Source organism: Oncorhynchus keta, chromosome 13 (assembly GCF_023373465.1).
Source record: "Oncorhynchus keta strain PuntledgeMale-10-30-2019 chromosome 13, Oket_V2, whole genome shotgun sequence".
Lineage (NCBI taxonomy): Eukaryota > Metazoa > Chordata > Actinopteri > Salmoniformes > Salmonidae > Oncorhynchus > Oncorhynchus keta.
The window spans coordinates 12,530,809-12,545,339 of NC_068433.1; the positions used below are offsets into that span (position 1 = coordinate 12,530,809).

General features: G+C 42.7%; 1 protein-coding gene across 1 annotated transcript in view; it reads right to left on the reverse strand.

Annotated features, from left to right (window-relative positions):
- Positions 1-14,531, reverse strand: part of LOC118391878 (ankyrin-2-like) — a 155,572-nt gene that overhangs the window by 94,655 nt on the left and 46,386 nt on the right. Inside the window, exons 3-8 of the mRNA XM_052459369.1 lie at positions 12,329-12,427; positions 6,887-6,985; positions 6,496-6,594; positions 6,121-6,306; positions 3,210-3,233; positions 1,439-1,537 (exon numbers count right to left, since the gene is read on the reverse strand). Of these exons, the coding sequence (XP_052315329.1) occupies positions 1,439-1,537; positions 3,210-3,233; positions 6,121-6,306; positions 6,496-6,594; positions 6,887-6,985; positions 12,329-12,427 (606 nt within the window). The remainder of the gene's footprint in view (positions 1-1,438; positions 1,538-3,209; positions 3,234-6,120; positions 6,307-6,495; positions 6,595-6,886; positions 6,986-12,328; positions 12,428-14,531) is intronic.

The following is a 14,531-nucleotide window of genomic DNA, read 5'->3' on the forward strand; positions in this document are numbered from 1 at the left end:
GAGGCTGCAAGGAAAACTAATGGGACTGTAGTGACTGGTTTGGCATCAACATCCGGGGTGTGAACTACGTTTCTATTCAAGCGTTGATTGACATGGTAATGGCCCGATAGTATTGGAGAAAAGTTTTTAAAAACGGACCCCTATGGCGCTGTACATTAAATTGTGACGTGTCATGACGTAACGTAGAGCCTTCATTATGCGACTCATTCTGTGTCATACAGCCTCTTTCCACCAGGTGTGGCGCTTCTCTTGCAGATTAAAAACAAGAAAAGGGCAGGGTCAGGGTTAAAGGGGATACCTGGTCAGTTGTACAACTGAATGCATTTATTTTTTTGCGTCATCACTGCAAAATATCATGACGCTCAAAAGCCGCGACAGCCGCTGTTTACTTTTGAAGATCACTTTAGAGCCTAAAAACCCCATTCAAGTTCCACACAAACCTTCAAACAGGTATGTAATGACACATTATATAAACTCTTTATAGTGTTTTATTTACATTTTAGAGGTGATAAGTTGGACAGATCGGGTGAAAAAAAGCTGTTTCCCAACTAGACATATCTCCCCCTTTCACTATCACGCAGTAGGTTTCGCTTCCCCACCTGACATTTTTAAAAAGACCCGAAGGAGCTCATTGCTTTCTTCAATCATGCAGAGACGGTCAGCATGAAGGTCTCATCATTGATTTTGCTGGAAAGGGAGAAATTGTGCTTTACAATGTTATTCATATTACAGTTGACCTGGAAGTATTACGTTTTTTGGCCGCTAAAATAAGGTCAATTGTACGGAACAGCGCTATGTAAAAAAGTGCGTTAGTTACCGTTATATAATCACAATACTACTGTATACAATTGATGTTGTTACAAGGCCAGAACACAGTTTCTATTATGTTTAATGTTATCTAATATGCCTCAATGTATTTCCCTGCTGGGACAATAAAGATTTAATTGAATTGCTGACAATGGCTTCCTGTTCATTCATCCTCTTAGGATGTGTTCTGTTGTCTTGGTGTCCGGCCACTCCTCTGCTGTCTGTGAAATCCTGACAATGTAAAAGCTGATCGCCTGGCCCAAAGCACTGCGGGACACACAGCTTGTGAGGATGACTGTGACTAAAAACACCTGAGAAAGTGTGACACAGCAGAAATGACAGGGGTTTTGAGTGTTACGTTTCTGATGTGTTTTAAAGTCTCCTGTTGTTTATGGCTCTTGGACTCTGTGCAGGGTTGGCACAGTGTGTGGGCAGCCCTTCCTATTACCTACAAACTGTGCACTAATCCCAGTAAAGGTCTATATTAATGGTGCCCAGGACCTTGTTGCATAATGGAGGCACAGCTGACTCCAGATCAGAAGGTAGAGGTAATGCTGCCTAAGACTTTGTGGCACAATGGTAGCACAGCTGACTCCAGATCAGAAGGTAGAGGTAATGGTACACTACTCACCCTGGCTGTGAAGTCCACAGCCGCCCCACGGTTCAGCAGTAATGTGGACACGTTCACGTTTCCATAGTGGGCAGCGATATGCAGTGGCGTGAATCCACTCTGTAACACAGGGGGGCGGACACAGAGAGCGGGAGGGAGAGAGAGAGATAGAGTGGGTTAGATAGTAGCCTCATTCATGACCCCAAAATCTGACCCTTCACCCTTGACCTCCACCATCCCAGCATGCAGCAGTCGCATCACGTCAACAAAAAGAAAGAAACTAAAGGAAATGAACAGTCAAAATATTTTTTTTAATTGAAGAGGGAGGAAACCAAAGAGAGGAAGGGAAGGAAATAAATCTTAAAATTCAGTTTCAGAAAATCATGATTCGATTACGAACGTACACACAAATTCTGTAGTGTACGCATACACACAAACACAAACTCAGAAAGATCTCCACCATGCAACTGGTGATCCTACAGTCTGAACAAAATAGAAACAATAGTGTCTACATTTAAATAAATATTAAATAATTAATAAATGAAGTAAATAAAAACCAAATACACAAAAAAACTGAAACAGTATTAGTTAAGCACACATTTACAGGACAGAGAAGAAAAAAACCCATGACTGTATATTTTATCAACACCAAAGTGCACTATGTCATTGTACTGCATATTGTCATGTTAGGAATTCTAAGAAACCAGAGAGAAATCAAAGCAGGTGGGAGTATTGTGAAACTCTTGGCTTACCTTTCCATTCTGAAAGTCATGGTCCGATTTAATGTGAAAACATTATTTACAAAAGTGTGAAGAATTGTAGACTACGCGATGATTCAAAACTACACATTTAAGGCTGATAGCTGATAATGGTGCAAATTAAGAGACACGATGCATTTGGTCCTGCAAACTATCTGCAAAGCACCTGGATACTTTTGGATTGATGTAATATCATGACATTGCATTGGTGAGTATAGTATACTGTATAAAAACATGTTTGAATGCAATAATAATGTACATATATTAGCATTGATATATTTCTTTATCTAATCTCAAGCTCCTTGTAATTATAAAAATGTGACAATACTGACCTCATTATAACAATTAAAAATGTTGTGTTTTGTCAAATAACATCCATTTAGTTGATAGTGCGTGGAAAATATAAATAGATGGCATGCAACACAACATATAGGTGTTCTATATGTTAACAAACACCCTGTCAAAAAGCATTATTCATCATTATCAAAAATGTTTTGTATTAGAGGTGAAATGCATCGGAGGTTTTCAGTAATCAAGTTTGCTGAGCTTGTCATAGCACCAATAAAACTACTGAAACTCAACCAATCAAAATAGAAAGGAAGTCAAAAGTACGCACAAAGTAAAAACGAACAGATAACCATTTTGTAACTGAAAGACAAACTACTGAGGTGTGAAAAAATAAATGTTGCCATGCGTACTTAAGGCCTGGGGGGGGGGGGTGTGGTATATTGGCCAAATACCACAAACCCGAGGTCGCTTATTGCTATTATAAACTGGATACCAATGTGATTCTAGCAGTAAAAATAAAAAGTTTTGTCATACCCATGGTATACGGTCTGATATACCATGGCAGTCAGCCAATCAGCAATCAGAGCTTGAACCACCCAGTTTATAATTAGCATAACAGAACAAAATCAAAAGACCCGCGGCTATTTGCCACCGTGCAATGCTATAGACGTGAGGGAAATAAAGACAAAACAGAACAGTGATGTGTTATATGGTCAAGGTTGGAGTGGTAGACATAGTGGTTATACCTCCGTAGTTCTATTGACCATCATCTGAAGCAGTAGAGACGAGGAAGGGAAAGACTTGAGACATTTCACAAACAGTTGTACAGACGCTCAGAGCTCAGGGTAGTTACACAGTACAAAGAATACTGGCAACGTTAGGTAAAGCTAGATTGGTATGATTCTCTAAAAAAAAACTGCTTTATCGCTAAACTGTGTATGCTTTATAGTATCTTTCCATCCAAAAACATTCAGATGTTTTACAATGATGGAAGCAAGCCCATGGAGCTATACTGTACACAATACTATTATCTATGAGCAGGCCTTACTGTCGCTATGCAACAGGCCACAGTGATGCATGGCAGCCATTTTGTGCCACAAGGCCAAACTCACTAGAGAGTTGCAAATTTATAGTGTTTTTACAATTCAAAGTCAGACTTTAAGACGGGTGGTTATTTCCAAACTAATTCAGGTAAAGTCAGACGACTTTCATGGTTGCATTTATAATTTTTTCACGAAATGGTCTTTCGATGAATTAGATCAGCTAGATCAGACCAATTAGTGGAAAAAATATCTGAATTTGGCTACCTGTGTAAATGCAGCCATAGTGTGTGATAGTGGGCGTGTGTGATAGTGGGTGTGTGATCGTGGGCGTGTGTGAGAGAGTGTGTGTGAGAGAGTGTGTGAGTTTATGTGAGTGTGCTGCACTCTTCATCCACCCTCCTCTGGGTCTCCCCTGTGGCTCATGGTGAAGAGTATTTCATGAAGACAGCTGAGCTGCAAACAGCATGTCATGGCTGTATATATTATGTAATAAGATTTAATAACATTATAGCATTAGGTCTGACACAAGGACAGTGTTACGTTCATTGACAACATCAATTATAACTGGTGTGCCATGTGTTTACAGCGCGGGCTGTTGACGACCTGGTGAACCACAACACTGCTAGTTTTCACTCATTCTCTAGTTTTCACTCCTGTTATCGTCCTACACCGAGGACCACATTGGAAATACGATTTTATGTTTTATCCTCTGGGGTTCTTTGTACTTTCAATTGTTTTTTAAACTGTGCCAGCTGTTTTACACAAAAGTCATACAATCAATCAAAAGGACTGATTCAGACCTGGGTAATGCAGGTGAGTGGATGTTGGCCAATCAATCAAAAGGACTGATTCAGACCTGGGTAATGCAGGTGAGTGGATGTTGGCCAATCAATCAAAAGGACTGATTCAGACCTGGGTAATGCAGGTGAGTGGATGTTGGCCAATCAATCAAAAGGACTGATTCAGACCTGGGTAATGCAGGTGAGTGGATGTTGGCCAATCAATCAAAAGGACTGATTCAGACCTGGGTAATGCAGGTGAGTGGATGTTGGCCAATCAATCAAAAGGACTGATTCAGACCTGGGTAATGCAGGTGAGTGGATGTTGGCCAATCAATCAAAAGGACTGATTCAGACCTGTTGGCCAATCAATAATGACCAGGTGAGTGGATGTTGGCCAATCAATCAAAAGGACTGATTCAGACCTGGGTAATGCAGGTGAGTGGATGTTGGCCAATCAATCAAAAGGACTGATTCAGACCTGGGTAATGCAGGTGAGTGGATGTTGGCCAATCAATCAAAAGGACTGATTCAGACCTGGGTAATGCAGGTGAGTGGATGTTGGCCAATCAATCAAAAGGACTGATTCAGACCTGGGTAATGCAGGTGAGTGGATGTTGGCCAATCAATCAAAAGGACTGATTCAGACCTGGGTAATGCAGGTGAGTGGATGTTGGCCAATCAATCAATCAGACCAATCAAAAGGACTGATTCAGATTCAGACCTGGGTAATGCAGGTGAGTGGATGTTGGCCAATCAATCAAAAGGACTGATTCAGACCTGGGTAATGCAGGTGAGTGGATGTTGGCCAATCAATCAAAAGGACTGATTCAGACCTGGGTAATGCAGGTGAGTGGATGTTGGCCAATCAATCAAAAGGACTGATTCAGACCTGGGTTAATGCAGGTGAGTGGATGTTGGCCAATCAATCAAAAGGACTGATTCAGACCTGGGTAATGCAGGTGAGTGGATGTTGGCCAATCAATCAAAAGGACTGATTCAGACCTGGGTAATGCAGGTGAGTGGATGTTGGCCAAGCAATGACATTTAACTGGTCAACCAGCTACAGAAATCAGCAGGGAAGACATTTTGGATATGACTTCAGTTTAGGCTACTGTCTTTCAAAACAAGGGAAACTGCACTTAACTCTAGCCACAGCCCATCCCTACACAACCCACCTCGTTTCCACAGGAATCCCCCAAGGGTGCATGCATACGGCCCTTAAATTGTGATATTCAACAATACGGACAACAGCACACTCCATACAGTGCTAGACGTAAACACGGCGGTAGCGAGTGATGGGGGAGGAGGGTGGGAGTGGGTCAGACAGACAGATAAGGCAGGAAGAGAAAGAGGCCCGGTTAGTGGCAGGACCAAGGAACACGTGGCAGGCACACAGACACTGAAGGAGAAAGAGAGAGAGAGAGACAGAGAGACAGAGAGAGATGCACAGATAGAGAGAGAGAGAGAAAGAAAGACAGACAGACAGACAGACAGACAGACAGACAGACAGACAGACAGACAGACAGACAGACAGACAGACAGACAGACAGACAGACAGACAGACGCAACCAACTACTGGTAAACACCCCAGACAGTCGGACAGGAACTAAGGTCAACTCTGACACATTCTCCTGACACCATTTGCTATTAAAAAGTGTTGTTATTTATACCATACACCACAAAGTGCTGACAAGCTAAACTTTAACACACTGTATTATACTTCCTTACGGGCTTGCACCATTAACAACACATGGTCCTAGCACCACAGACATATGCTAACCCAATGACACAGATGCCCGTTTTAACCAGTAAGCCCTTCCCTCCGGCCGCACCTTGGACTGGACGTCGGCGTTGTGGTCGTTCTGGAGGAGCAGCGCTGCAGACTTGGTGTCGTCCTTGCGGGCGGCGATGTGCAGGGCGGGCAGCCGCACCTTGCCCTTGGTGTCGTTCTCCAGCAGGACGGACACCACCTGGTTGTGGCCCTGCTGGAGGGCGATGGCCAGGGGGGTGAATCCATCCTGGAGGAGGGAGGAGATGGGGAGGGAGGAGTTTAGCATAGCCACAGACAAACAATGGTGATGGATAGAGTTGATATGTAATTATTCAAAACAGAACAAATTGTTCAAAATGGTAGTTGTTGGTAACATATTTATGTCAAGATGTGACTTAAACCGTATGACTGCCATAAAGACACACTCTGTCCTCACCTCCGTGGCGGTGCTCTGGTTACCTCCGTTCTCCAGAAGGTAACGTACCACATCTATATGGTTCTCCTGAGAAGCCATGTACAGAGGAGTGAAGCCATTCTGGAGACACAACAGTGCAACATTAGACCTTAGAGCCTAATGAAGACAACAACAGCTGTACAGGTAACATCATTTTGGGAAGACACCATATTGTGTAGCATCAATCAATACAACATCAATTTGACTGGCTGTACAGCGCACAGTAAGAGGGTATATGCTTAGCCCATATGTCCACAGGTATGTCCATAGGCAGGTATGTCCACAGCATTTTATGGCCACCGCAATCCTGATCAGTTGGTAGGGATTAGAGACAAAAGCAAGATAGCTGCCGCCTTGCTACTGTATCTCTTACCTGAGACTGAGAGTTAATTTCTGCTCCCTGCTTCACCAGCATCTTCACTACGTCTGCCTGTCCGGCCAGAGAGGCAATGTGGAGGGCTGTGTTCCCTTTCTGGTGGATAGAACACACAGACAGTACTTCTAGCAGTATCAGAGAACAAGGAAAACGTGGAGCATTGGGGGGGTTGAGTTGCTAAAGGAGTGTGTTAAAACACATAACAAAAGGTTCACATTTCACCTTAGACAGAAGGAGAATATCACATCATGAATATATGACAGGAACTGCTTGGCACTGTATAGGCCTAAAAACACAAATGAATACAGGAACTGCTTGGCACTGTTTAGGCCTAAAAACACAAATGAATACAGGAACTGCTTGGCACTGTATAGGCCTAAAAACACAAATGAATACAGGAACTGCTTGACACTGTATAGGCCTAAAAACACAAATGAATACAGGAACTGCTTGGCACTGTATAGGCCTAAAAACACAAATGAATACAGGAACATGTATTACTATTACAGTTTGGTATTTCATCTTTACTTAACCTTCAACCTTTCTTATTTAACCTTCAACCTTTCTTATTTAAACTTCAACCTTTCTTATTTAACCTTCAACCTTTTTTATTTAACCTTCAACCTTTCTTATTTAAACTTCAACCTTTCTTATTTAACCTTCAACCTTTCTTATTTAAACTTCAACCTTTCTTATTTAACTTTCAACCTTTCTTATTTAAACTTCAAACTTTCTTATTTAAACTTCAACCTTTCTTACTTAACCTTCAACCTTTCAACCTTTAACTAGGCAAGTCAGTTAATTAAGAACAAATTCTTATTTACAGTGACGCCCTACCCCCCCGGCCAAACCTGGACTACGCTGGGCCAATTGTGCGACGCCCTATGGGACTTCCAATCACGGCCGGGTGTGATACAGCCTGAATTCGAACCAGAGACTGTAGTGACGCCTCTTGCACTGAGATGCAGTGCCTTTTGCATTGCCCATGTTTGAATTTCAAGCATACCACACCCACAGTGCAAATTACAGGGGGCCCAGGGGGGGTCTCAGAACCCCTGAATGAGACATGAGTCCCCTGAAATGCAACAGAGTCTAACTTTGGTGTGGTCTCTAAATAATCCTAATTTAGCTATTCTCCTATTTGTTTAAAATGCTATTTGTACTGCTACAGTGGTACATAATCAAATAAATCAAATAAAAACTTATTCCAGATTAAAGTCATGGTTTAAAATATTTTTGTTCCATGTGGCCTAACATCCTGGGACAGTCACATATCTCAGCCATTTTCAGATGTCCCAACTTTTCTTTCTACAAAAAAGGTCCTTTTGTCAACAAGATGCATTCATTAATTCCGACCCCAAGAGTGTAGACCCAGTAAGTATGTTGACATGCACACTAGTAATTCGATATTAAACTGATTATGGCAGTAGACATATTACGCAATAATCATGTAAACACCTCACTCTGCTAATCTTAACCGGTGTAATGTCAAAATAGAAGTAAGCATATGCTGATTAAAACACCTGGTTTTCTGAGCAAATCTTTCAAAATATTAGAACACGCAAACATCGCAGACAAAAGTGCCCTCTTTGGCCTCATGGGGTGGAATGTTATTCAAACGTTTCTTAATGTCCCCATTAATAAAGTTTTTTGTTTGTTGTTTTTTTACAACAAAAATCCGGTGTTTCTATGTCAAACAGTTTTTGTTATATTTCAGTCTTCTGTGGTGTTTATAAAGTGTAATATTGGGATGCAAACTCAACATGTAATAGATTTCAACTCTATGTCTAACATGGTACAGGTGTCTTCTTTTTGTTGAGGCCATAACCATGTGTGAGGTTTATACTTTGTTTAAGACTAACAAGAATCACTCTGTGTGACCCTGATTTAGCCCACTGCAGTAAATGGTTAATCGGCATTACTATATCTGAAACTCAGCTGTATGGAAAATCGGTCTTAACATAGAATGTTTAATAATTGAATATATTGAGTGATATTAGTGCAGACGGTAGGTCAATAAATAAAGTGTATGTTTACGAGCTGCAGAGAGATGCCAGTATGCGGCTAGCTCAGACGGCTAGGTTGGCAATGACAGCTCTGGTGAACTTGTCGCTTGTAGCATAGCCTCCCAGGTCTCCTGTGCCCACCCATATCTGCGCATGTGCTTCCCAAAAATAACATGTTCGCTGTGATAGAATGTTTATTTTGATTGGTGATCTTCTGCAGAGTGCCATCAGGTAGCCTGATTTCAGATGTCTCCATGGAAACAGGATTATTAGGGAAATCTTTCTTCTTGCAAAGCATGTAAATACTTATATCAAACTATTATATTATTGTGACTATCCACAAATAATACCACATTTTTGTGTGTATATTTTTGTGTGTATATAACCACATTTGGAGATAATCACCAGATTTCATCACACTCAGAGATAATCACCAGATGTCATCACACTCAGAGATAATCACCAGATGTCATCACACTCAGAGATAATCACCAGATGTCATCACACTCAGAGATAATCACCAGATGTCATCACACTCAGAGATAATCACCAGAATCACACCAGAGATAATGATTTCATCACACTCAGAGATAATCACCAGATGTCAGAGATAATCACCAGATGTCATCACACTCAGAGATAATCACCAGATGTCATCACACTCAGAGATAATCACCAGATGTCATCACACTCAGAGATAATCACCAGATGTCATCACACTCAGAGATAATCACCAGATGTCATCACACTCAGAGATAATCACCAGATGTCATCACACTCAGAGATAATCACCAGATGTCATCACACTCAGAGATAATCACCAGATTTCATCACACTCAGAGATAATCACCAGATGTCATCACACTCAGAGATAATCACCAGATGTCATCACACTCAGAGATAATCACCAGATGTCATCACACAGATATTTTGGAGTGGACGAACATTCGCAGGTAGCCTACTTATAATTTGTTGACAATAAGATGAAAACATCACGACTGGTTGTGTTCATGCCAAATTAATACATTTTGCTTACTATATATTAGTCCCATAAAAATAATCATGCACAAGGAGGTCCCACAAAAAAATAGAGACAGCATATATCACAGTATATTTGGCACTCTGATCAAACCTCATATAACTAACTATACCCTACTCCCTCATTAGTGTTATGACATTTTCGTTACGACACAAATGACTGTCATACCGCCATCACATTACTCTACAGCAACTCCCATTCATCATTTTACCACCCGTCCTCATTCATTCAATCTATCACTGACAACCCAGACAGCCAGGCATATCCACAGACACCCATGGCTCAGTGATGGAGTTGAGGGGGCCTCCCCAATGATGCTGTGACATAGCCAGCCAGGGATAATGCCTTCCTAATGATGCTGTGACATAGCCAGCCAGGGATAATGCCTTCCTAATGATGCTGTGACACAGACAGCCAGGGATAATGCCTTCCTAATGATGCTGTGAAACAGGCAGCCAGGGATAATGCCTTCCTAATGATGCCGTGACACAGACAGCCAGGGATAATGCCTTCCTAATGATGCCGTGACACAGACAGCCAGGGATAATGCCTTCCTAATGATGCTGTGACACAGACAGCCAGGGATAATGCATTCCTAATGATGCTGTGACACAGCCAGCCAGGGATAATGCCTTCCCAATGATGCTGTGACACAGACAGCCAGGGATAATGCCTTCCTAATGATGCTGTGACACAGACAGCCAGGGATAATGCCTTCATAATGATGCCGTGACACAGACAGCCAGGGATAATGCCTTCCTAATGATGCTGTGACACAGACACAGAGAGTTTTCACTCATACCAGCAACAGCCTGGGATTAATCCCTAAATGCTTTTAACTAGGACACATTAACAAGTCACGTCAAGAAACTTGTTTCAGTGACAATCTACCTCAAGTTTGGGGTAGGCCTATTGGGATGTCAAAATACACACTTAAAATTAGTCATGTACAGGAGAAACAATTTAACACGACCCAGTGAATGATGTTCAACACAAGACGAGTCAGTCCTGGATATTGAGTAGTATTAAACAATTATTTGGAGAGGCACCTCAAATGGCACCATGTCAGCCATTCAAACATTAACCGCGGGGCAAAAACACCAACTGTATATTCCACCCCAAAGCCAATTCTTGTTTTGGCCGCCTTTCCTTCCAGTTCTCTGCTGCCAATGACTGGAACGAACTGCAAAAATCACTGAAGCTGGAGACTCATATCTCCCTCACTATCTTTAAACACCAGCTGTCAGAGCAGCTCACAGATCACAGCACCTGTACATAGCCCATCTGTAAACAGCCCATCTATCTACCTCATCCCCATTCTGTATTAACGTATTTATCTTGCTCCATTGCACCCCAGTATCTATACTTGCACTTTAATCTTCTGCACATCTACCATTCCAGTGTTTAATTGCTATATTGTAATTACTTCACCACCATGGCCTATTTATTGCCTTACCTCCCTTGTCCTACCTCATTTGCACACACTGTATATAGACTTTTTCTACTGTATTATAGACTGTATGTTTGTTTATTCCATGTGTAACCCTGTTTTGTTGTACGTGTCTAACTGCTTTGCTTTATGTTGGCCAGGTCGCAGTTGTCTACCTGGTTAAATAAAGGTGAAATAATAATATATATATATTTATTAAAGTGTTGAATCTACATTTAACATCTAACAAGTCACACATGTAGCTTAGAAGGAATATGGCTTCTCCATTTCCACAGCTTGGCATTACTACCTCCATTTACATTGAAACTAGCTGTATCCCCTTTCCTGCCTGCTACACCCCAGTACTCTGAAGTACTCTCTAGAGTGCACAGTCATGTGACAGCATTAGGTTACAGTGCTTTGAGTGTTGGGGGCAGTGGGATATGGCTGACTGCCCTGGGTATCGTAGTATAGTCACACTGTGAAAAGGTTATGAGTCAGGTTAATGAAGGACTACAGCCGATCCAGGATTTTGACCTGGTTAACCCCGTGTGTGACACTTTATACACGTTTCGGGTCCCTAATTTGCAGAACCGATACCTTGAAAGAGCAGACTTTTCTGAGAAATGCATCCCATTTTTGGGGGGTTGTTTGAAAGATTTGATCCCAGTTGGAAAGTACAACATCAAGTCAAAACAAAACAATGCACAGTTATCCGATTTCACCGCTGAAGAAAAACAAAACCTGATGTCATCTTTGGAGTGCTTTCACTTGATTATGATCTTAAGTCCAAAGCAGCTGAGAGAAATATAATTTTAAAACCTGGCCAGAATTCAAGCTCCTAACAAGTCTTTCACAAATCTGCCTCTACTCAGCTGTGGATGAATCAATAGACTACCTACCTGTGCTATGCTCATACTGTGCTAGCCTCACATACTGTACGGTAGAACGGTAAAGGAACCCACCTTGGTGGACGAGTCCACAGCAGAGCCTCTCTCCAGCAGCTCCTGGACCAGCTCCACATGGCCCTCCTTAGCTGCCAGGTGCAAAGCGTTGAGCCCATTCTGAGGAAGAAGAGAAGAAGGGACACAAACACAGAAGATAGGTCAACTTCAAAACAAAATGGACGATTGACACAAAAATAAAAAAAGGAACGAGAGAAGTGACTGGGTGTACCTCAAGATCCATAACCTAAAGGTGCCCCTCTCCCTCTCTCGCTCGCTCTCCCTCCCCCCCGCTCCCCCTCTCCCTCTCTCGCTCTCCCTCCCTACCGCTCCCTCCCTCTCCCTCTCCCTCTCCCTCTCTCGCTCTCCCTCCCTCCCTCCCGCTCCCTCCCTCCCTCCCTCCCTCTCCCTCTCTCGCTCCCTCCCTCCCTCCCTCTCTTGCTCTCCCTCCCTCCCGCTCCCTCCCTCCCTCCCTCCCGCTCCCTCCCTCCCTCTCCCTCTCCCGCTCTCGCTCTCGCTCTCCCTCCCGCTCCCTCCCCTCCCTCCCTCCCGCTCCCTCCCTCTCCCTCTCTCGCTCTCCCTCCCTCCCTCCCGCTCCCTCCCTCCCTCCCTCCCTCTCCCTCCCTCCCTCCCTCCCTCCCGCTCCCTCCCGCTCCCTCTCCCTCCCTCCATCTCCCCCTCCCGCTCCCTCCCTCTCCCTCTCTCTCTCTCTCTCCCTCCTTCTCTTGGCTGTGAAACCGTGTTGTCTACTTTCTCTCTTGACGGTGTGACATAGAAATATTAAAGCCACTACTGGAGGTTAGAATTTGCACCGTGTCACAATGGTGGTGGACTAGGGCCAGACCAGGATTTACTATGTAGGCCTGGTGTTTTTAATAAAGCCTATCAGTGCGTGCGTGCGTGTGCGCACGCGTGCGCGTGTGTGTGTGTGTGTGTGTGTGCGCATGCGTGTGTGTGTGGCAGTCTGGTGTTTGCATGGTGTGTGATTTTGTTCATTGAATGCAAAAGTCCCCAGAACAGCAGAGTCAGGCATTGCTGAGACTTATGCATGGATAGTCTACCTATTAAGCATGGACGGTAGCTGTATATACTGTATACCAGGATATTTGTAAATCTTTCAATACCGTCAAAACAATTTTTTTTTTTTTTTTTTATACATTTGAATATTTGTAAATAACTGTAGTCAACTTGTGTAATACGTTAGGAGATAAAAAGATTGCTTTCTTCATTTCAACTGTCACATCATTTTTCACTATGAAGCTTGCCAATAGTCCCCAGTCACGTGCTCTTTGTTTACGAGCACACAATGACGAGAGATGCTGTTGTGCAGCACGGGTGATGTACTTACAGTATAGAATTCACAACCAAATGTTTGCCAGCTAAATATCTTCTAACTATTAAGTTAACTGTCTAGAATATGCTAAATGCTCTGCAGTTAAGCACTTAATTAGCTAATTTAGTAGCTGGTTAGCTATCTAGCTAAGTGATTAGCTTCTTCCAAAATCAAGCGTCGCTTGGTAGAAGCAGAGAATTCCTTCCTGGATCAAGAGTCTTGCTGTCTAATATTTGTTTTGTGCAGCAAACTGGGAGTATCATTTTTTTGTTTCTTGTATAATAACTCTATGAGCTGGGATGTCTGTCCTGCAAATACTTTAGGTCAGAGAATCTCTATGAGATTTTACATATATATACATGTTAGCATTGCTAAGGCTCAGTGGTGTTTGAAAATAGCACCCATTGTGTTCAGTGCCGGAATGACAGAATATCCCAGTATGGCACAAGGTCGATTTGAAGGTATGTCTGGATACCACCCAAGCATTTCCTTTCCAGACACCCATAAGACCTGACCCTAGATCAGAACATCCGTCCAAGACAAACTTAGATATATCAAGACTCAGATATACCAACTGGTCCCAGTTCAATTGGCTAAAGACTAGGTGATTTCCCTCTGTATAATTGCGTTCCTGAACCTAATAAAATATTGTTGTTGAGGCTATAAATAGATCCTAAATGCCTGGGAAGGAAAGAAATGAAGATTAAATGTCAATATCACTCTAGGCAGATTACCCTGCAGATTAAGGAACCCAAGCATTAATTCCCAAAACACCACAACATGAGGGGATGATTGACAGAATAGGCAAGATGGACGGAGCCAATGAGAGAGGAGAGAAATTAAGGGGCGGAAGGTAAAGAGAGTTTGGCCAATGAGAAGGAGGGAGGATTG